At 39.2% G+C, this 23,955-nt stretch overlaps 1 protein-coding gene and 1 long non-coding RNA gene across 2 annotated transcripts; one reads left to right on the top strand and one right to left on the bottom strand.

Annotated features, from left to right (window-relative positions):
• The first annotated feature begins 9,376 nt into the window (after window positions 1–9,376).
• On the top strand, window positions 9,377–20,651 carry LOC146711009 (extracellular serine/threonine protein kinase FAM20C-like). The gene is made up of 10 exons (XM_085453682.1): window positions 9,377–9,909; window positions 12,123–12,301; window positions 15,729–15,807; window positions 15,936–16,028; window positions 16,554–16,669; window positions 16,795–16,975; window positions 18,531–18,640; window positions 18,849–18,930; window positions 19,045–19,104; window positions 20,390–20,651. The coding sequence occupies exons 1-10, from the start codon at window positions 9,377–9,379 to the stop codon at window positions 20,649–20,651; spliced, it is 1,695 nt and encodes a 564-aa protein (XP_085309808.1).
• On the bottom strand, window positions 19,939–23,932 carry LOC146711008 (uncharacterized). The gene is made up of 2 exons (XR_014920087.1): window positions 23,868–23,932; window positions 19,939–20,552 (listed from the first exon to the last, which is right to left on the bottom strand). It is a non-coding gene; the product is annotated as an uncharacterized LOC146711008 (long non-coding RNA).
• Between the last annotated feature and the right edge of the window lie 23 nt (window positions 23,933–23,955).

Here is a 23,955-nt window from a genome sequence, read left to right as displayed (position 1 = left end):
TCATAGTCATGTGCGAAATACGGTTGTATGGCAGCCCCTTGGCCTGCGCATTCACGACAATGGCTGAGCGTAATTGTGCGGGTGTATTTTACCTCCACAAACAGCTGAGACGTGGTTTGCGATACATGTGGCAAAAAAGTGCTCCAAGAGAGTGAGGTGTTGTGGCCGTACTAGGGAGACATTCAAAAGGTCTGTGTGTGTGGGGGTGGGGGGGCGTGATAAATACATTTTACAGGGTTTATTTATCGGATAAAAGCGGGGGTGTCCAAATTCAGAGGCTGCTTCCACCTGAGGACCCGGTGTTGTGCCAAAAAGTGATTGTCTGCCAGAAACTGATTGCCGTCCGCGGGAGCGCGCGCAGCTGCTTAAAGCTGCAGCGCCCGGATTACTTGCGTTGCCAGCTACTTCCGTGCAACTGATATAACGTGAAGGAAAAAACCCAAACACATTTATGCCTTTGTTATTAGGCAAAGGTATGCATTTATGGAGCTTTAACGTTTCTTGTAACCGAATTATGACGCTATCAGAAGGTTGCTTTCAGTGTGTAGCGCAGTCACGAATGACTACACGCATCACGATGGAATAATTAATGCCTACAGGTTTAGTATGTCTACTCTCGTTGTTCATATTTGTTATAAGACTGTCGAATAGTAATTAAAACAATAAAGACCTATTGTGCCAGTATCACCATGACTCTTTCTTGTTTGTTCAGAATAACGACTGAGAACATGGCATTTTAGCGCTACCAAAAAGTGATTGTGGCCTATAACTTGTCACTGAAACAATATTTTGGCTTCAAACTTGTTGGATATATTCCAGAAGGGTTACATGTGATATATTATATCCCAAAAACTCTCCAAGAACTGCTGAATAACTTGTACAGGAACAATAAAACTGATAATATGCCATTTTCAAGCTGCCAAAAAGTGATTGTGGCCTATAACTTGTCACTGAAACAATATTTCTGCTTCAAACTTGGCGGATGTCATTTAGAAGGGTCATATGTCAAATATTACATCTCAAACAGTCCCTTAGAACTGCTGGATAACCTGTAAAGGAACATTAACATTGATAATATGCCATTTCAGCCTGCCAAAAAGTGATTGTGGACTATATCTTGTCACTGAAACAATGTTTCTGCTTCAAACTTGGTGGATGTCATTCAGAAGGGTCCCATGTGACATATTATATCTCAAACACTCTCCAAGAACTGCTGAAAAACTTTTAAAATAACATTAATAGCGATAATATGTCATTTTCAACCTGCCAAAAAGTGATTGTGGCCTATATCTTGTCACTGAAATACCATTTCTGCTTCAAACTTGCTGCATGTCATTCTGAAGGGTCCTATGTGACACATTATATCTCAAACAGTCCCTTAGAACTGCTGAATAACCATTAAGGGAACGATAAAACTGATAATATGTCATTTTCAACCTGCCAAAAAGTGATTGTGGACTATATCTTGTCACTGAAACAATATTTCTGCATCAACTTGTTGGATATCATCCAAAAGGGTTACATGTGACACATTATATCTCAAACAGTCTCTAAGGACTGTTGAATAACTATTAAAGGACCATTAATACCCATAATATGCCATTTTCGACCTGCCAAAAAGTGATTGTGGACTATAACTTGTCACTGAGATACTATTTCTGCTTCAAACTTGGTGGATGTCATTCAGAAGGGTCATATGTCAAATATTACATCTCAAACAGTCCCTTAGAACTGCTGAATAACTTGTACAAGAACAATAACACTGATAATATGCCATTTTCAAGCTGCCAAAAAGTGATTGTGGACTATAACTTGTCACTGAAACAATATTTCTGCTTCAAACTTGTTGGATATCATCCAAAAGGATGATATGTGACATATTATATCCCAAACACTCTCCAAGAGCTGCTGAATAACTTTTAAAAGAACATTAATACCGATAATATGTCATTTTCAACCTGTGCATAAAACGTCAAATTTCAAAAGTGTTGTAATTCAAAAATAATACAAAAAAAAGGATAATGGCCAAATGGAAACAGGTGGGAGGAGATCTGCTTTTGTTATTTACATACTTATTTGTATAACACTTTTAACAAAATACTCGTGTTACCTTGTTTTGTCTAATTCATACTGGCTGCAAGATTTACCCACGGTGGTACCACAGGAGCTGTGCCAAGAAGCCCCGCAAGACCAAAAAAAACCCCATTTGTTTGTGAAGCATGCTGGTCAGAGGGTCGCTGTCAGTTTTTCAATGTTTTTGAAATGTTTCTTGTTTTGTATCGTTGTCTCCTATAATATTTATTGGTTGTTTATTTGTTTATTAATTCATTAATTTATGTTCGTGTTGCTGTGTGTGTTTCTGTGTTGTTCACAACATTAGAGTTCAGCTTTGATTGCAATTTGTTTGTAGGATGATTCAATTATTTTGTGTTTCCTAACATGTTAGCATAGTTACTGTATGCAAAGAATTAATATATATGTTGTTCCATGGTTTACTGGTGTTGAGCTTCCGCTATACCCCCTGTTTCTGGTCTATTTGTTAGTTAATTTTAACTGGTGGTTTCTTCTTTAATTGGATGTAATTGTTATTTGTTTTTGGTTTTCATTTCAATTAAGAAGTGCTGTTTTGGAATGACATTTTTATTACCGTTTGTTTTGTCTTTCCTATTACTTGGTGTTCCTAATGTGTTTAAGCAGATCTCCTCCCACCTGTTTCCATTTGGCCATTATCCTTTTTTTGTATTATTTTTGAATTACAACACTTTTGAAATTTGACGTTTTATGCACAGGTTGAAAATGACATATTATCGGTATTAATGTTCTTTTAAAAGTTATTCAGCAGCTCTTGGAGAGTGTTTGGGATATAATATGTCACATATCATCCTTTTGGATGATACCCAACAAGTTTGAAGCAGAAATATTGTTTCAGTGACAAGTTATAGTCCACAATCACTTTTTGGCAGCTTGAAAATGGCATATTATCAGTGTTATTGTTCTTGTACAAGTTATTCAGCAGTTCTAAGGGACTGTTTGAGATGTAATATTTGACATATGACCCTTCTGAATGACATCCACCAAGTTTGAAGCAGAAATAGTATCTCAGTGACAAGTTATAGTCCACAATCACTTTTTGGCAGGTCGAAAATGGCATATTATGGGTATTAATGGTCCTTTAATAGTTATTCAACAGTCCTTAGAGACTGTTTGAGATATAATGTGTCACATGTAACCCTTTTGGATGATATCCAACAAGTTGATGCAGAAATATTGTTTCAGTGACAAGATATAGTCCACAATCACTTTTTGGCAGGTTGAAAATGACATATTATCAGTTTTATCGTTCCCTTAATGGTTATTCAGCAGTTCTAAGGGACTGTTTGAGATATAATGTGTCACATAGGACCCTTCAGAATGACATCCGCCAAGTTTGAAGCAGAAATATTGTTTCAGTGACAAGTTATAGGCCACAATCACTTTTTGGCAGGTTGAAAATGGCATATTATCAGTTTTATTGTTCCTGTACAAGTTATTCAGCAGTTCTTGGAGAGTTTTTGGGATATAATATATCACATGTAACCCTTCTGGAATATATCCAACAAGTTTGAAGCCAAAATATTGTTTCAGTGACAAGTTATAGGCCACAATCACTTTTTGGTAGCGCTAAAATGCCATGTTCTCAGTCGTTATTCTGAACAAACAAGAAAGAGTCATGGTGATACTGGCACAATAGGTCTTTATTGTTTTAATTACTATTCGACAGTCTTATAACAAATATGAACAACGAGAGTAGACATACTAAACCTGTAGGCATTAATTATTCCATCGTGATGCGTGTAGTCATTCGTGACTGCGCTACACACTGAAAGCAACCTTCTGATAGCGTCATAATTCGGTTACAAGAAACGTTAAAGCTCCATAAATGCATACCTTTGCCTAATAACAAAGGCATAAATGTGTTTGGGTTTTTTCCTTCACGTTATATCAGTTGCACGGAAGTAGCTGGCAACGCAAGTAATCCGGGCGCTGCAGCTTTAAGCAGCTGCGCGCGCTCCCGCGGACGGCAATCAGTTTCTGGCAGACAATCACTTTTTGGCACAACACCTGCCTTCGCGGTCTAAAGAAAGCCGGGTAGTACGTCACGAGCTCCCTCGGTGGAGGGTGAATATAACCGGGCGCTGACGTAAACTCTTCTGTTTAATTTGTTTTCTGTTTGATGTTTATTCAGCTGTGTGAAAACCCCGGAGGAAGCCTCCCGAGGGATTAATAAAATTAAATTAAATTTAATCTAATCTAATAACTTTAATCTCAGCCAAACCGATTTACTCACGAACAAATAAAACACTGAAAAAGCCAAACAAGAACATTTTTAGGTTATCAAAGTGACTCATATATCATGTTTAACCCGAGTAGTGAAAGGCCACGGGGGTTTGAAGACGATGTGTAGGTCGGCTCAGATATTTGAAGTTCACACAGCTACATTCTCACCTGAAAATATGTTAAAAGTTTTTTTGCGACCCAGAAAGAGAAATAAGAGTAATATTAAAACTAAGCAGCTGCCGCCATTGTGGGAAACTGGAATTGGCTGGGCCATGCTATGAATTCTGCGATATGGTTTTTCAATTTTGCTGTCCGGGTGGAAAATCGGGAGAAATTCAGGAGAATGGTGGCTCCGGGAGATTTTCGGGAAGGGCACTGAAATTCTGTATTCTCCTGGAAAAATCGGGAGGGTTGGCATGTATGGTTGTGGCAACATCACTAACCTTGTCAAACACCTCAGAGTAAATCACATCACAGAATATGACGAGCGTATGTTGAGGCGAACTGAAGAGGAGGAGAGGGACAGGTGCTGCTAGGGTGAGACAGACGTCTCTCGGAGTCCTTTAGTGCTGCAGGCAGGCAAGGTGTTCAAATAGCACAACTTCAGTTTTTTTTTATTTCTATATGATGAACTCTGCATTATTAAGTGATAAGAACAAGTAATCTGATGTCCTGTAATCATTGTGACGCTATAGTTTGAGATACTTTGTACAAAAACTTATTTTATTTATTGTATCAGTATCGGATCAGTATCGTCGATACCACCCTGGATATTACTTGGTATCGGATCGGAGAGGAAATCAGTGGTATCGCACATCACTAGTAAGCATTTAAACACTGCAGAGAGTAGAATTAACAGTATTGTAGAAATTCATTTCACTGAAACAATAACGTGGCGCACAGTGTGACGCATGCACCAGTTTATTGTATTTCCAGACTTGCTTTCGGCACAATTTACAGTGCACGCTACTCTGTTTTTTGTCAGACTTGAAATAGCCGAAATACCTTCACACTACGGAACTTCTATGGCTCTTCCGTTCGACAATCTCTCCGGCATTGGAACCATCATCTGTTTTCTCTTCGGTCACGCTCGGTTGATTTTTCTAGTCGGCACACTCATTTCCTCCATTATGCGCTGGCTCCATTACGTGCTGGCTGCTTCCCAAACAAACACACGTGCGGCTTGGCACTTGTGCTGTACGTAACAAGTCACGCGACGTGACGCTGCGGCTGTGATTGGTTCGGCTCTGCGCTACTTAATTTGGATTGGCTGACCTTTTTTTTTTTTTTTTTTTTTTTTTGAGGACAAGAGCGGCGAGGTCTATCGCAATAGCTTAATTTCTCTATCGAGTAAAAGTTATATCGCGATACATATCGTTATCGTTCTATCGCCCAGCTCTACTTCCCACTGTTGCCAAGTGCTTTCTCACAGGGGGTCATTTGATTGTTGGAGTTTCTGCTCTATTATTGTAGGGTCTTTACCTTACAGTATAAAGCATTTTGAGGTGACAGTTGTTGTGATTTGGTGCTACATAAATAAAAGCACTACAAAAAAAGCCGTGAATTATAACAAGTAATGTTTCCCTCTGGATGAACTGGAGGAACCTTTAAGCTCAAAAAATAAAACAGAGCATTTGTTTCCCTGCTAATCTGCAAAACCTCATACAGCGTGCGGCACAAGCCTCCTCCAAACACTGAAAATGCATCCAAATAGATTCTGATGCACTCGTCACACTTTTACTTTTATGCTTCATTGAAAATGCATTGAAACATCACAGCACTTTAGCACATCAGGCCATGAATCATTAAAGCTTTAATGGCTCCAGTCCACATTACATCCAAGTATTATTCCAGTTTACGACTGCAGAGACATTATCATCACGATGAGTAATTGGAATAAATTCGTCATGCATTTTAAAGTATGAGAGCTGTAACTAGTCATCTATTCTCTTTCTCTCCCTTTCTTCATGCTAGTGTTTATGCATGTGTGTTTTAACTGTAACCTGATTTGCGATGTTTAAGAGTTGTTTGCAAGTAATGAAACAACAGGAACTGTCTTATAATGCCACAGCATACTGCCGCAGGCTTGGAAAACATCAATCTGTTCTACTGGGACCTGCCTCAACATAAATAATACATTGTCTCTCAGAGCAAAGTGAGCTAATTAATAGGAACATTTCGTTAGCTAATTAGATTGCAGGAGAGAACAATTTTTCAATCCCCATAAGGCACCGAATATCGAAAGTCGGAGAAAAGGATTTTAAAGCCGTGGAATGAAATACAAGATGGATGGCTTATGATAAAGGACAGAGGCAGGTTGAAAGAAGACAAAATGAATATTTGATTTAATCTGAGCTCTTTCAGAATACCAATCCATTATGTGGGTGTGTGCACCTGCGCTGCCAGAATCTAATCTAAAGTGGATCTAGCCTGCTGCATTGGACATCACTTGGAGTATATGTATATAAACACACATATATATATATGTATCTCCTCAAACACAAACCACAAACTGCATCAAGTGTCCTCTTGAAAGTCAAATCCAGGGGGCAAAAATGATTTTCATTTTAAGTCAGGGCCTATGAGAAGACAAGAAAATATAAAGAGAAGCAAGGTGGGCTACAATGGAAGAACTAATGGATCCATAGTTTTTGAATACGTGGTGATAACCTACCAATCACAAATAGTGACATCCTGATTTGGAGCCACTTCTAACAGGACTTGTGTTTAGCATTGACTTAATTATGCAATCTGCATTGATCCAAAGTAAAATATCGTAACTCTGGGTCACAGAGACACGGGTCACCGCAACACGCCAGTTTTCTGTTTGCGCCGCAGTGACCGCATGACAGCAAACAAACACACAAATGCAGTCTTACTGGGTAAGATCAGGACCAGAAAATTACTACTAAATTCTTTCTAGTCCACACATGCAGGGGAGTGGAACGGAGCGAGAGTGGGAAGAAAAAAGGTCTTGACAGGAAAGAGATGTAAGTCTCCAGTCTGCTGCTCCACATAAAGAAGCAGCAAATTGATCAATAATATATTGATTTTCTTAGTAAACTTTTCTTTCTTTGAGAATTTTATGCAAATGATTGCCTGGTAGCTTCATGCTTAACTACTGCTGTGTGACCGCATGCACGCATGTCTCTCTCAACCTGTTTTCCTTTTCAATCACACAATGCAGTAAGAGCTGTGCATTAAGGACTGTTGGTGACAATAAGTAGGATGAATAGCTGGCCTCACAAAAGCTGTGTTTAGGGTTTGCTGGGATTTTTAAAGATTTACTGTGTGTAAAATGTGCTTCACACCCTTTTCCTTAATATCACAATTATTTCAATTATGTTTAAACTTAGAAGACCCAAGCAGATGTCTAACAGCATCTTGATGACTGTGACTGTGCTCGTGAATTTTTCAAAGTTCAGTATTATTCTGGTAGTATCAACACGAACAGAAAAAAAGAACAAACTTAGTAAATACTTTTGGTTTCTACATTTTATATGACTTACAGTCACTAACTGCTTTGTTAGGTACACCTGTTTCAGCTGCTTGGAAATGCAACCAATCACATGGCAGCAACTCAGCACATTTAGGCATGTAGACACGGTCAAGACAACCTGCTGGAGTTCTGACTGAGCATCAGAATGGGGGAGAAAGGTCATTTAAGTAACTTTGAACGTGGCATGTTTGTTGGTGTCAGACAGGAAGGTCTGAGTATTTCAGAAACTGCTGTGTACTGGGATTTACCTACATGACCATCTGTCGTGTTTACAAATTATGGTCTAAAAAACTGAAAATATTCATTGAATGGATGGTGGTGTCAGAATTTGATATTAACAGCATGAAATCATGGATCCATCCTGCCTTCTACCAATGGTTCAGGGTGGTGGTGGTGTAATGGTTTTGGAAGACATTTTGTTGGCACACTTAGAGCTCCTTCACACCAGCTGAGCATAGTTTAAATCTCACAGCCTACCTCAGTGTTGTTGCTGACCATGTCCATCCTTTTATAACTACAGTTTACTCATCTTCTGTTGGCTGCTTCCAGCAGGATAACACACCATATCTCATATCCTTTCAAACTGGTTTCTTGGCCATGGCATTGAGTTCACTGTACTCAAGTGGCCTCCACAGTCACCAGATCGCAATCTAATAGAGAACCTTTGGGATTTGGTGAAACTGGAGATTACAATCTGCAGCATCTCTGTGATTCTGCCATGTTAATATGGACCAAAATCTCTGAGTAGTGTTTCCAGCATCTTGTTGAAATGAAGAGTTAAAGTAGTTCTGAATGCAAAAGGAGACTCAACCCGTTACCTAATATAGTGTCCAGTGAGTGTATTTGTCTTTTACTTTACTCTTATACTGCATAAATATATGAATCTACCACAAATGAAGCAAGTATCATGTTTAATATGAAAGAAGCAAAAGTCATAAATAAAGCATGTTGAAACCTTTTACAATTCGAGACATTATGATTATAATTCTTTTATTTTCTTTAAATGTCCATGTGCAGTGTATCGGATCATGATGCTGTAAAAACATTTACTACACTTTGAATGGTGTCAGTTTGCCATATTTGGAAGCAACCACGCAGACGTTCAGTGAGCTTAATGACTTTTAACGCGGCTCTCATATTAAGCACTGACAGCAGATGGTTAGAGGAACTATCACATTTTCCCAATTCCGCTGGGATTTTACCATCCTCGTGGCTCCAAAATGACAGATTTTAATGAAGATGATGATCACCCAACTTTCCCTCTTGCTACACAGACCACAAGGCTGTCATTTTGTTTTGAGTTGTAAATCTCATACCTACCAAACAAAGCAGCACACAGATGTTGCAAGCACTGGCAGTTTGCCTAGTCCAGCTGCATTACAGCATGTTACCATGAAATCTGGTATATGGCAGGTCTGTTTTTACAAGTAAGCATGAAATACATGCTGCTGTTTATCTGGGTGTCTGTGTATTATGCAATATGTAGGAAATATTTTATCATGTGCAAGTCTGAAATGCTGACAGGCCTCCTTGGTCTGTTTTATCCTTTTATCTTCCAGCATGGTTAGACGGAACCTGGGTCAGTCCACTCGCTCCATCTATCTGGGACTGGCTTGTCTGTCCCTCAGTCTCCATGTCCTTCTGGCATTTTTTTGCCTTTCAGTCCTCCAGACTGCCTGTGTTTTTCCCACTTCTTCCTCTTCCTCCTCCATTCCCAGAACAGATACTCAACATCACGAGTCTGTCTCCCAGTCTCCTGCTTCTGATGCTGCCTCCTCAAACAAACCGCAGAGGCGCCCCCATGATGAAGTGCGTCACAAACCGACTGCAAACATGTTACACCATAAAGTCCGAGGCTCATTAAATGAGGTCGCTGAGAAGTCAAAGAAACTGATTGGAGTTGGAAAAATAATTCAGAAAGTCGATGGTCCTTCTAAGCTTGGGGCACTGTTCAAGCATCCGCTTTACAATCTGCCACAGCCAGAGCTGCAGCAAGATGATTGGCTAATGAGGCTGAAAACAGAAGAAGATGCAAAGGATACAGAAAGTCACGAAGAAGAGAACGAAGACATCTTCCCTGATGATAGTGAGTGGTGAGTAAAAAAGATGTCAAAAACACTTTAATAACATAGAAACATGAAGGGCTTTGAAAATAACCTGCCCTACGTTCTGCATCATTGTGAAGCTCCCCTAGAATAATTAACACTGGTTTCTAAAAGATTAGCTCTTCTTTAAGCTGCCCTAATTACAGTAGCCCGCTTTTCATTTGGTAAGATTCAAAGGTTACTTTACTTTACTTTCTTTACTGATGTAGCTATGAAATATTAGTCCCATCCAGCAGACCTTTATGCTCACCAGCTAGCGACACCGTGCATGTCTTTAGTGTAAAATGACGATTTGATAGTAAATTAGATTTTTGTAGATCTGTAAATTTTGTAAACTAAATTAAAAAACAATATTCTGTTTTTCTAGCTAGATAGTCAAAACTAAACTGCTAATACAAACTGATTAAAAGTAAACAATTAATGTTTTAAAATCATGTGAAATAGAAAGTACATTTTCTTTCAGTTCTAAGGTTTTACACACAGGACACCATAAAAATAATCTGGTTCTTAGTGAGCTTAAAATGCAGTAAATACAACCTCAAACACCATGCCACATATGACACCATGTCATTATTTTTTAACAAAAAAATTAATTTACACTTGCTGCTACTTTAAGAATTAAGAGGGTAAATAGCAGCCCGGTGCTGCTACTTATCCTCTACCATCAAATGCATTTTATTAACTGGTCATCAGCAAGTTGAGGCGCCTCTATAAATGCAGAGGTTTGCAGGTCTGACGCAAAACATCAATGTAGGAAAGGTTGTAATGCTGGGTACTTCCAACCACTTTGCTGTCCATTATTCTACAGCGAGAAAGATTATTCACAAGTGGAAAACATTCAAAACAATCTTGTTAATTGACAAACGTCTTGACAATATAAGCCTCTACAAGCATCAGTTAGCTATTAAATGTTAAAGGTCATGATGAGAAAAAGAGTGAACAAGAATATCTTCTTTGAAAGGATTACCATGCAGCACAGCTTAGGTTTGCAAAGTTATAGCTGAACTAACTGCAAGACTTCTGGAACAACATCCTTTGGACAGACACAAGAGGAGATGTTTGGCTATAATGCACAACGCCATGTTTGGAGAAAACCAAACACAACATATCAGCATAAACTCCTCATACCAACTGTCAAGCATGGTGATGGAGGGGTGATAATTCTGGGCTTGTTTTGCAGTCTGTTTTGATCATGAACCCTTCTGTATACCAAAGTATTCAAGAGTCAAACATCAGGTTATCTGTCCAACAGCTAAAGCTTGGCTAAAACTGGGTCATGCAACAGGACAATGATCCCAAGCACAAATTACTTAAAGTTATTACAGCTGAAGGTGATTCTCGAGGCTGTTAATGAATAATCACATGGTTTAATGCAGGGGTGTCAAACTCAAATACACAGTGGGCCAAAATTCAAAACTGGAACAAAGTCGCGGGCTAACATTAATATTTATTGGAAAAAAAATCTTCCTCTAGATATAAGAATGAATCTTTTCTTATGGACTCAAACAAGTTTTGCTGAAAAACTGAATATGGAACAAGCAAAGCTTAATACTAAACAATATATATATTAGCTGTATAATACCAGTAGGCCAGCTCTAATAATAATTTGGTATGGCTTCGCGGGCCAAATGTAATTAGGCTGCGGGCCAAATGTGGCCCGCGGGCCAGAGTTTGACACCTATGGTGTGTCGCATGATGTTGTTGTTAATGTCAAGTTTAAATAGTTGTAGAACCTGGTAAGGAATTCATGTTTATTCAATAAATCCTGATATGTAAAACCTTAGAATTGAAAGAGGATGTACTTTTCTATTTCACATGATTTTGTTCTATAAGCATGTTAGCATACCCTGGGTATATAGTTTCACTCTGCCACAGAAACATGACTGTCTTTAAATTGGAATAGACTATACAACAAATTACTTTTGAAACACACTTTCATGCTTAGAAATAACTATTAAAGGAATGCAGCATCCCATTATTTCCTCGCCATGAGGCTTGTGTCACTTCATGCTGCCAAATGAATATTATGCAATGGAAGCTCTTTTTTTTTATATCACTGTGTTGCTCAACTTTCCACAGAATTGGTGTGTTTAGACTTTTAACTTATTTTAAAACTGCAGTTTGTTTCATATCTGAATTTCTGTTCATGACTAAACAGTTCTGCAGGTGTTATAGTATTATGTCTACATACTCTCCTGAAGGCAAAGCAACAGTCACGAGGAAGGCTATGACAAAGTCACATGGACAACTGATGTGGAGACCCACCCTCCCTGGCTGCGGTTCCACCTGGGCATCTCTCGCTGGGAGCTGTACAACAGGAAAGACCCCAACCTAGCTCAGCTGACTCACTATTTGGCAACACAGCGTATCCTTGGCTCAGGTGAGCACATAAGGGAGGCAGGCAGGATTAAAAGGCCAAAGAGACTGGAAGGAAAGAACAAGGCCTGGGGAATGTGCCAGAAAGATCAGAGGAAGGGGGGCAGGTACAATTTTCTTAATGAACCTCCTTTTTATCTTGCTACTCCCACAAACTACATCCTGAAATGAGACTTAGGTTGTTTTGCAATGCCACGATGAGGACAGTCAATTAGGAAACCTGCTCAGGCCATAGTCCTTCATAAATATTCTGCCAAAACATCCGTCTGTAATCTGTACTGCTTTTAGGGTGACCAAAAGAGGGACTTCTAAGGACTGCATAGTTTGATACAGCAAGTTTTCTTTACTTAAAAAATGAGCTTTTCATTACCTTGCGTTTTGAACTTGTGGTAAATTCTTCTTTATGTTCATTTGGATTCCTCTTAGCAGCTACAAAGTCACAACCCTGCTGCTTTCTCATTTTAACTGAGCCGTTATTACAAACAAGCTAATCTGTAAGAGAGCCGTAGGCAAGACTGAGTATTCACTGAGTGAATAGAATAAAGTGTGCCAAAGCTCATATTTACAGCAGTGAGCATTGTCTTTGGGGAAACAAGACACATATATGGGATGATAAAGGCACAAACTGATGTATGCAAATAAAACGACAAAACACATTTAGAGAGAATGAAAGCGCAAACCCAGGAGGATTAGGTATACTGTTATATAACTCACAACTCCTTGTGGACACAAAGTGAGAGGATGAGGAAGGTGGATGTGTGAAGGTATATAGATTTCTTACAGCCCCCAGAAGAACTGCATACATGCTCTGGAACAAACAAACTATGGAATAACATGCAAGTAGAATTAAAAACAGAAGGCCAGTGTATAGAAGCTATTCAGATATTCAGACATCTCAACCTGTCAGTATAGGTTTCCTATACACCACAGATTATGGTCAAAAGTTTATACCCAATCAACATGACCATAAACGTCATGGTAATTTGGGGTTTTTAACGACTTCTTTCAACTATTCTTTTTCCAGGGTCTAATATTTGTACAGCATACATCTTTAATAACTTTAAAAAACAAGAATTTGAATTTAATTAGGATTTCAAATATAAAATTATACATGCAGTACAGGCTCGGAGTTGTGTATACACCCTCACTGTTTGGTTAAATGTCCCTTCCTGACTTGCACCTCAACCAGAAGCTTTTGTCAGTGATCAACAAACTTCTGGCATAAATCTGGCTGGATATTTGACCACTTTCTCAGCAGGATTGGTGGAGGTGGTTTCATTTAAATTGGTTGGTTTCCTGGCATGGACCAGGCTTTTAAACATAGTCCACAAATTTTCAATAGAGTTGAGATCAGGGCTTTAAGAAAGCCATTCCATGTGTGTTTGGGATCACTGTCATGTTGGAACACCCAGTTGTGTCCAAGTTTCAACCATCAGACGTTGATTTAAGTTGAAGCTGAAGATTTTGGAGGTAGTCCTTCATGATTCTGTCCACTAAAATGCCCCAAAGCTTGATGCTACCACCACCATGCTTGATAATTGCTACAGTGGCCTTATGTTTGAAAGCCTCAAATTTACTCCTCCAAACACACCTCTTTTACAGCCAAGTAATCGACTATTTCTTGAGATGATAAAACTGGACAATTTCCAAACAGCTTTGCCATTGTCTTAGTAAGGACTCATACATGACTACAAAAACTAATTTAGGGAAATCTTTTTTCTGTTTTGTGTGTCTGAAAGTAAAATAAATCACTGAATATATCAGATTTATAAGCCACCACACATTGGTCTTAGTATCAGTCTTGAAAATCCTTTATCGATATAACTGTGGTTTCCCTGTTGATGCTTCGTGTATTTTCTTTTCAATTTCACTTGCTGTTTATTGGCTTTAGACATCAAACCCAAAACAGATAATGGATTAAAACCTTTTTCATATCATTAGCGGGGTATACACTGCATGCTGAAAAATGATGCTAAAAAGGGACTAGCATGTTCAAATATGAAACCAAGCATCATTAAACTTGGGAGGGACCAACCGGATCTTTGTGTGTGTGTGGCTGTATGATGCACCGCCTCACATATAGCAAAATGCACTGTGGATTGCTGTCTTAATTTTATTACAAACGAGAAGCAGAATTGAGATACAGTATGTAGATATTCAGACATTCATAAAAACAAAACAGCAAACTGTGCAGCTCACATGTACATGAGAGACATAGACTGTTATATTCTCTCGCATGCTTCTCCATAAATGTAACTGCAGGCATTCAGACTTGTGCCACTTTAAAAGAGATGTTTTTAGATCCTACCTACTATTAATATCTGTTGAGAAACTCTTAGACAAATGGAAAGGGTGCATAACCGAACAAGGCTATAAAATCACATGCAAGCTGGCCCACCACTATGCACAAGTGCCTACATAAAGACTGGATGTACTATCCATAAGCAAAAAATATAAGCATAAAATATTCATGCACCTTCCTTTGCATCAACATATGCTTATGTCTACATGTTCATTTTGTGGTTGGTTCTCTTAGACAGGCAAACCCATGCTCAGCATGCTGCAGAATGAATAATGCATTGAGATTTGTGTTATATGGTGCAGATTAAGCACTAATCTCGGCTACAGGCTAATTTTCTCACTGTGTCATCCCTTTCCCCCCACATTTAGCTCTCATTCCTGCATGTACCTATATCTTGTGTAAATTTGGGTACATATTCAGAATCAGAAATACGAATTATGGATCAAAATGTGGCACAGCTTGGTTTATATTAACAATTTCTTTCTATTCATTTACAGGATTTGCTCACAGAGCCGTGGTCTGCAGCAAATAAAAGCTGTTTCTTTTTCTGAAACCTTGATTTGAACTAGTTCACTTGAAAGAGAATAAACACATGCTTCACATTGCCCAGTTGACTGAAGTGTGGATAAAGTGGGTCAGGTTTGATGGGATGAAAGAATGGGGGAGAAAAAAAAATCTAAACCGTCCGATGCAGACCTCTGTGAAGGTAAAACGGGGTGACGTTACTGGCAAAGCATGTAAATGATACTCTAATCTGCTTGTTTAGAAGCAGCAGGGAATATTTTAAGGTATCATAAATATGCAAAGGCTTTACAAGAATAACATAAGCATTAGTATTAAAAATAATGATGCATAATATTGGGCCTCAGCACTAAGATAAATCGATTTTATACATGTTTTGTTGGAGTAATGCTCAAAATGGAGGTGGCAGTTGGTGCTCTGACTATAAAACAGGCCACCATGTGGAGGAACTGATGTAATGCACTGCAGTGAATCTAAATTGTATGCATCTCTGTGATGCGTTTCTTATCAGTGGCTGATCAATATGATAAAGAGTGCTTGTGTAAGCAATGATGTGCCTTTGTATTATTGCTGTGCTCCCGATATCTACCCTCTTTGTATCTTTTAGTTCAAAAGAAAGGAGGCACCCAACTGAAACTGCTCATATCGTTCCCAAATTATGGACAAGCTCTGCTCAAACCCATGAAGTAAGACACCGGTGCAATGCAGCGATCTGAGAAACATTCATCCTGTTGTGTTTTGTGATGCTGACTAGTAAATGACAAGATGCGCTTACAGCAGCATGTTTATGTGCTCGCTTTTGTTTGTTGCACAGGCAAACCAGACATGCAGAGACTGATGTAAACCTCTTTTACTTCTCTGACTTTGAAAGACACAACGCCGAGATCGCTGCCTTTCACCTTGACAGGTACGCGTCATTACACATCCGATCGGCAGGTAGCAGGCGTCCTTGAGGGCAGGCGCACAACAGGTGACACTTCAGGCACTTGAGTATTTTGTTCATGAAGATGTCGCAGAGTGTAGAAGTGTGAAAAGGTTTTAATAGCAGTCAGTGGTAGCTGAAGAATAAAACCTGACCAAGTGTTTCATTCTTGCACTTTGCTGGATAAGTAAAGAGAAAAAGCAGCACTTCTTCTGTGGTTACTAACCCCGCTGTCGTGCCCTTGAGCAAGGTCTTGATCCTGGTGTACATGTGGAGTTTCCAGGAGGTCAGAGGATCGTAGCACTGGGCAGCTTTCTGGTGTGACAGTGCAATGCGTGAATATGATGATGGTGTTCCAGTAAACAGGACGTTAATGCTGCACACAAATAAAGATTAAAAAAAGAAAACACTTCCTGTGCTCTTGTTGACACATTGTGTTCCCTTTTTAAATGTATTTTCTTTGTACTCGCTCCATCTCTTCATCTCGCTCTGTATCTTCCTCCTTCTCAGATTGCTGGGCTTTAACAGAATCCCTCCAGTGGTTGGACGGCTCATCAATGTTACCACAGAGATCAAAGAGATTACCACCGACCACAGGCTGTCTAAGACCTTCTTCACTTCCCCTGGTATGTGTGCAGGTGCATGTGGGTAAGTGTTGGCTCATGCCAGCACTCAGTTTATTTAACAAAAACGAACTATTGGACTGAATTCTGCTAAAATCTTTATTTTTAATATATGGCTGTCTCTCTAGCTGGGAACGTGTGTTTCTATGGGCAGTGTGAATACTACTGCTCAGTGGAGCACCCGGTGTGCGGTCAGCCACATATGCTGGAGGTTTCCCTGGCTACCATGCTGCCTGACCTCACCATTGCCCCTCGCAGGTCCTGGAGGTCCCCATGGAGGCGATCTTACAGCCGCACCAAGCTTGCACAGTGGGTTCACTGATCATACCTCAGTCTGACTAACATACAGAATGTAGTTTAATACAACTGAACAGAGTACATGTTTAGAAACGTCCTAACTGTGAGTGGGAAACTGCCTGAATGGAATTATATATTTAGTGATATTAGGTTAATTGGTGATTGTAAATTGTCCATAGCTGTGAATGTGAGAAAGGCTGTCTGTCTCTCTGTGGGTGTACACCACCTCTCACCTTATTGCAGCTGGGCTAGCATCCAGTCCCCCCATGACCCTGAATTGTTTAAATGGGGATGGATGGATGGACTGATGACATTATATTGAGTGGCCTGTTTTGAAACAAGACTTTTAGGAGTCTAGGAGTTTCGTTGGATGTCGTCTGTTAATGGTTTTTCTTTTTAAAGGTAAAAATATTGGAATGCTTTGTTAATGAGTCACTTCTAATGATCACAGTGTCTTTCTTTTAAACAATCTGAACCCCAGCTCAATAGAAGGATGATTACTAACCCTGTAGTAATATTGCTTACAATCTAATACAGCCAGTACAAGATAATAGAAACAGTTCCTGCGTGTATTTTAGGTATTAGTAAAATACTGTCTATTAAGCAGCTCTGATGGAACTTTTGATAAGTGTGTGCATAGAGTGTAAATAAAGATCTAGATTTAGACCAGGGGTGTGAAACATAAGGCCCTTGGGCCAGAACTGGCCCTGCAAACATTTTGGACTTTTAATGGTATTTTCATAAATTTTATAGCTTGTCCTGCTGATAAACATCTCATACTACAAAAATAATGTAACAGATAAAAAAAGTTAAGAAACATGAGAAGAAAGTTACTGTTTTTTCACTATTGCTATAGAATTTTTTTTTCCAATGTAACCACATTAAAAAACAAAAATAAAAGTAAAAAAAAAAATTGACATTTTCTGTTAATTAACAAATCTGTCCACTTTATAATTACAGGACAGTCTGGCCGATTAGTTACCAGAATGTTGTTGAATTTTACACTTTTTTTTTTTTTTTACAATTTCGGCCCAAAGAGTTGTGCTGACTTGTTTCTTTCATTAACGGCAGCAGCAGCATTTCTTTATCACGTAGAAATACTGAGACATTGCACTTCTTTTTCTTATATTGAGATGTCTCAGGGATTAAATGTGCAGTTAAGCTACTTTGCACTGGGGAGTTTCACTGGTCCAGCTTACTTAAGATCAAAGTGGGCTGTATGTGGCCCACGATGTTAAACGAGTTTGACGTTCCTGGTCTAAAGCGTTTAGAGAATCGTGGGTGTTTGCCGCCCTCTAGTGGTATCTGTAAAGACTTGCAAGATGTAAACAATCTTAAAACAAATAGGCACTATATCCAGAATCTGCATTCTTTTTAATGATAAAGTTTTGAATTCAAACATCTGAGTTAACCTAAACTACAAAATGAGGTGACAGCAAAGGTGAACTGCACTAACTCGAACCCCAAAAGCAGAAAAATGTGAAGGGAAGCAATAAAAACTGTTAACAGGGAGGCCATGATCTGTTTTCCTTTGTCTGTCTGAGTGTCTCTGTTCTTTTGTTCCCAGGTGGGAAAAAGACCCAGCTTACTGTGATACAGTGAAGCAGACACCTCCTTACAATCAAGGAACCAGACTGGTGGATCTCATAGATATGGCTGTCCTGGACTTCCTCATGAGTCAGTTAGGCCCATTTGTTTGTTGGTTGATAGGAGTCACTCATCTGTATAACGCTCCTTATTTTCTTTTTTTCCTAAGGAATTTTAACAAACTGAATCAGTAAAGTAGCAGTGTGATGCTCCCTACAGTTGCATTAAGAGCTTTTTAAAGAATATTTTTAACAGTGTCATGAACCTTAAATGATATTTGATTGTTTTCCATCTGAAGGCAACATGGACAGACATCACTATGAGACGTTTGAGCAATTTGGCAACAACACTTTTCTTCTGCACCTTGATAATGGACGGGCGTGAGTACCAAAACTTTGATCCTTCTTATCTCGTGTTACACTTGATTTCTTCCTCAGGTGTCAGGTTAGTTTTTCGTCATTAAATGTTTTTGATCCTGTTTTTTGTTTTTTTAGGTTTGGGCGTCACTCTCAAGATGAGCCATCCATTCTAGCTCCATTGCAGCAGTGTTGCAGGTAAAACAAGAAAAAAGATGTGTGCTTACTGATCTGTGCGCTGAAAAATGATGGACGGGGGGACAGGTGTAAGAAAAGAGTCAGTGTCAAGTTTTCAAATGTGTATAAACCCACAAGGTGTGATAGAAATTCTCAACTCTAGCGAAGAAGTGCATCAAATTAGTAACATTTCTGCATTAAGATATCTAAAAACAACTAAGCTAATGCCACTTGTTGCCTGATGGATTTATATTATCCTCACATCACACCATTCTCATGATCTCGATACCTCAGAAACAGCTTGAGCGACTATTTTCAAATTTAAGATGACATGATTGGATTTTGGTCCCCAAAGGTAAAGTTATTATGAGTCAACCTCTCATACGTCAAATTCTCATCAATCTAATATGTCCTTTACGCCTCAGCTTAAGGAAATTCTTCAAGCCTGTAACGTCACAAAATGTGCCTCATGAATGTTTAATAGAAGAAGATGACAATGCAGAGGTCAAAGGTCACTTTGGCATGATGAGATTATGCTAAAACGTATTTTCTGGCCACAAGATATCATGCAGTGGAAGAGTATTGTGTAATGAAACTATGGGCTGTTAATGTTGGAGACCCACCTTGAAATGAAAGCAGGTGTACAGCACTCAGAGGCTGCGAGCTTAAAGCAGCAGCTTCTGTTTCTGAGGCTTTGTCTGCTGTTATGGCTGTGACTTTAGTTGCCAAACATACGTACACCCTATATTTGTATTAAATTCCTACAAGGCCTTTAAGATGTGATATTCATGGTAAAATCTCATAGTTGTTTATGGCATTTCCCAAGCTGTTTTATACAGAAATACTACAACAACATTCAAAAAACTGATAAAGGAATTTTAATGTGATTGCTTTGACCACAGTAATAATGTTAGCTGCTGTAGCTCTATGGGTAATCAAGCTATTAAATGGTAAGTGGGCAATTAACATTACATTAGCAAGTGTTCATTTTATCTAGTTTGTTAGAATACATTTACATAATCTCAGTGTAACACGGCTAAAAGGTTAAAACAACATATTGTTTGGGAACAGGATTTGTACCTGAGTCAGCAGAGGTGTAAATAATATTACATGATCCCACAACATAGCATCAAACTACTTCTTTTATTAATAAATTATCAAAAGACGACCAAAGGTGGAAACGATATGGTGCATATGGTTAAAAGATTTTAAAATTACATGCTTTAGTTTAAATATATTTCTTTCCCAGTTTCTTTTTTCCTTTTCCAAAATCTTCTCGATCCCCTTACACGACTTATCTCCACAGGATCCGTCGCTCCACCTTCCTCCGCTTGCGTCTGCTGTCTCTTCCTGATTTCCGACTGAGCGACATCATGCGGGAATCGCTGACTCAGGATCCTTTGTCACGAGTGGCCCCTCTCCTCTCAGAACCACATCTGTCCGCGTTGGACCGGCGCCTTGCAAAAGTTCTGCAAGTAGTGCAGACGTGTCAGGAAAAGCATGATGACGTCATTTACAATGACATAGAGGGACACGATCAAGGACCACGATCAGCTGTTACAGCCTGACTGAATATAGAAAAACATTCAATTACACCTGACATATAGATTATTGTCCCACTGTTACCTTACCAATACTCTTTTTCATATTTTTGACAAACTACAACAAAACATCAAACCAACAAACATATGCAAAAATACAAATACACAAATCAAAATGTTCAAATTTACATGAAAAAAACAAAACAAAACATGCAGCAAACTACACACTTGATGTTTACTTAAAGTTTTTTTTTTTTTAATATCTATGTCTTTTACAAAGTTTTAAATAAAGGAGTCCTCAAACCATCTCATTGTAGACATTATTCATTCTTTAAAGTCTGACACCATTTTTCTTCTCCAGCGTACAACTTTCTATCCAATGGGGTGTTTTCCCCTCCCAAAACAATGCTTAAGTAATGAGGAATAATAATGTTTGCTTATTTTTATTACACGCAATTAAGTTTTTCTGGATATAAGAACCAATAACTTTGGAGTTCTATGGAATTTCTTTTGAAATCATTTTCTAGCATCGCTGTGATCTCTTCATTGCTCTGCACTCTCAAACATAATGAAACTGCTCCTTTAGCCTCTGTGCATTTAGTGCACATGTCAGTTATATTTTTATTTTAACCGTTTGGTGTTAAAAGTGTTTGCATAGCCGAATATTAATATTAGGCCTGTATTCTATGGTTGAGTGTACGTTACAGCTGATCTCTAAATCTCTGTTTAGATTATTAATGTCATATTTTTCATCAAATTATTTATTTCAACTTTGCAAATGAGTTAGATTGAATATTACAGACACATGTGCAATGTCGCTCAAGAGGAACACACTATAGACTATAGCATAATTAGTATCTCATCTATTTTCTTGTTATGACATCAACATAAAAAGTAAATGACCTGCACATACGGATATTTGTATGTTTGCTTTGGGCGACACAATAAGTGAGTCTGGGAAGGTATGCAGTGGTTCGCATGTAGGTGTTTATGAAGACAATGACAAAAGGTGACAACATGGAGAGGTGTGACAGAGAGTTTATCATGAGGTACAAGAGCAGATGGTCGACACTCTAGGGAACAAACACCAGACATATAAATTAAAACCCCTAAAAAGCATCAGTATGAAAGAGGACATGTATTCTTAATCAAAACGCCAACCACACCGTGAAAAAATCCATCCATCCATTCGCTTCCGCTTCCCATTTTCAGGGTCGCAGGAGCCTATCCCAGCTGTCATAGGGCAAGAGGCAGGGTACACCCTGGACAGGTCACCAGTCTGTCGCAGGGCCAACACACAGGGACAGACAACCATTCGCACTCACATTCACTCGCACATTCACACCTAGTGACAAGGTCCTGTCACATCAACACCCTGGTTAAGAAAGCCCGTCAGCGTCTCTTCTTCCTCAGAAGACTTAGAGACTTCCATCTGCCACTGAAGGTGCTCAAGAACTTCTACTCCTGCACCATCGAGAGCGTCCTGACGGCAAACATCTGCACCTGGTTTGGGAACAGCACCAAGCAGGACAGACGAGCTCTGCAAAGGGTGGTGCGCTCGGCAGAACGCATCATTCAATCAGAGCTCCCTGACCTGCTGTCCATCTACACCAAGCGGTGCAAGTCCAAAGCTAGGAAGATTATGATGGACCTCTCCCATCGCAACAATGGACTCTTCTTACTGTTGGCCAAAACAGAGAGAATGAGGAGGAGCTTCTTCCCCCAGGCTATTCGGGGCCTGAACCAGGTGTAGGACTGGACTCTCACACACGTCACCACACGCACCACCACACATTTCCTATAATCCTATAATCCTATAATTTATAATCCTTATCTTTATAATCTCTTCTGCTATTTGCACATTCTTTACTGTAAATTCCTAAGTTAATTTGTAAATTTTTTTAGTAAACTGTAAATTGTAAATATTGTAAAACTTTTCTTCTGTCATTTAATGGTCGGGCATTGTACAGCTACAAGCATTTCACCCCCATGTCATACTGTGTATGGTTGTGTGTGTGTGACAAATAAAATTTGAATTTGGATTATCCAATTAACCTATCCCCACAAGTTGCATGTCTTTGGACAGTGGGAGGAAGCCGGAAGTACCCGGAGGGAACCCACGCAAACACGGGGAGAACATGCAAACTCCACACAGAAAGACCCCGGCCTGATGGTGGAATTGAACTCAGGACCTTCTTGTTCTTGCTGTGCGGCAACAGTGCTAACCACCGTGCCACCAGGCTGTGAAAAAATAAAAACATTAATTCAATCAGTGCCTGCTATTGATAAGCTGGCGTTTATCTCATTAGGCAGAAATATTTACAAAACTAAAAGACTTGAATTACTTCATAAACAAATAGAGCTGAGTGCTGTGGTCATGCTGTGGTTAGCTTTGTCCAAGCACTGTGAAAACCTGTTCCTATATCTCCAAAGGGATTATCAACCAGCTTGTACTCGTTTTCTCGTGTTGACTCACTTGACAAAAAAACAAAACAAAACAAAACAAAAAACGTTATTCTTTGAAGTGCTTGTGTATCAATAATCACAAAAACTAAAGTTATACATGCAGGAATTATTTTCATATACAAATACAAACCAACTATGAAATTATTGATTTATTTTATGTTGTTGTTACTGGAAAAGAAAAAATGTGACATATCTCTATGACGTTATACTCATTTCTGTCTCCCTGCTGAAATAATGCCCCAAGCGGGAGCGCGCATAGCGCAGAAAGCACTGAAAATATTTGGGCCGAGCTGTTTCCAACCACGACATGAATGCTCATTGTTTTATCAAAGAGGCTGTTGAATTTCGCACTGTTACTCACTGTGGGCGACCTTAATGAATCCCCCTTTTGTCTCTTCGTGTCAGACGCTCAGGAATGAGTTTGATTTGTTTCGCCCACAGACTGTTAGTCTCGGGTCTACTTTAAAAATAAGCATGGCTATAATTTAAAGGGGGGATAATAAATCTCAGAAATGCGCACGGTCTGCAGTTTTTGGTGAGCCGACAGAAGAGCGCTAGAAAAAGGTTTCACTTTCCAAACGTCACTGAGAGGAGGAACCGAGAAACCAGTATTTCCCAGATCAGACACTTTGACCCGTAGAGGGAAAACTTCCGCTTATGTCTGCATCTACTCAACATTGTGATTTTTTGTTTTACATAAACTTGGATTGAGTTTCACTGTGCGCGCATGTAAACGGTGGAGCAGGGTGACGAGACCTGTGAGGAGTTTATTGTTACCTGTTAAACGGCACAAGGTCCACGAATGCAGCGCTTTATTTCTGTGCTGCAGCTCTAATATCACATCGGGGTGATAAGTGAGTGCGAT

This window comes from Copadichromis virginalis, linkage group LG4 (genome assembly GCF_057382275.1).
Source record: "Copadichromis virginalis isolate Kocher_CV1m ecotype Utaka linkage group LG4, C_Virginalis_male_GT1.1, whole genome shotgun sequence".
NCBI lineage: Eukaryota > Metazoa > Chordata > Actinopteri > Cichliformes > Cichlidae > Copadichromis > Copadichromis virginalis.
This window is presented reverse-complemented; position numbering and strand designations above follow the sequence as displayed.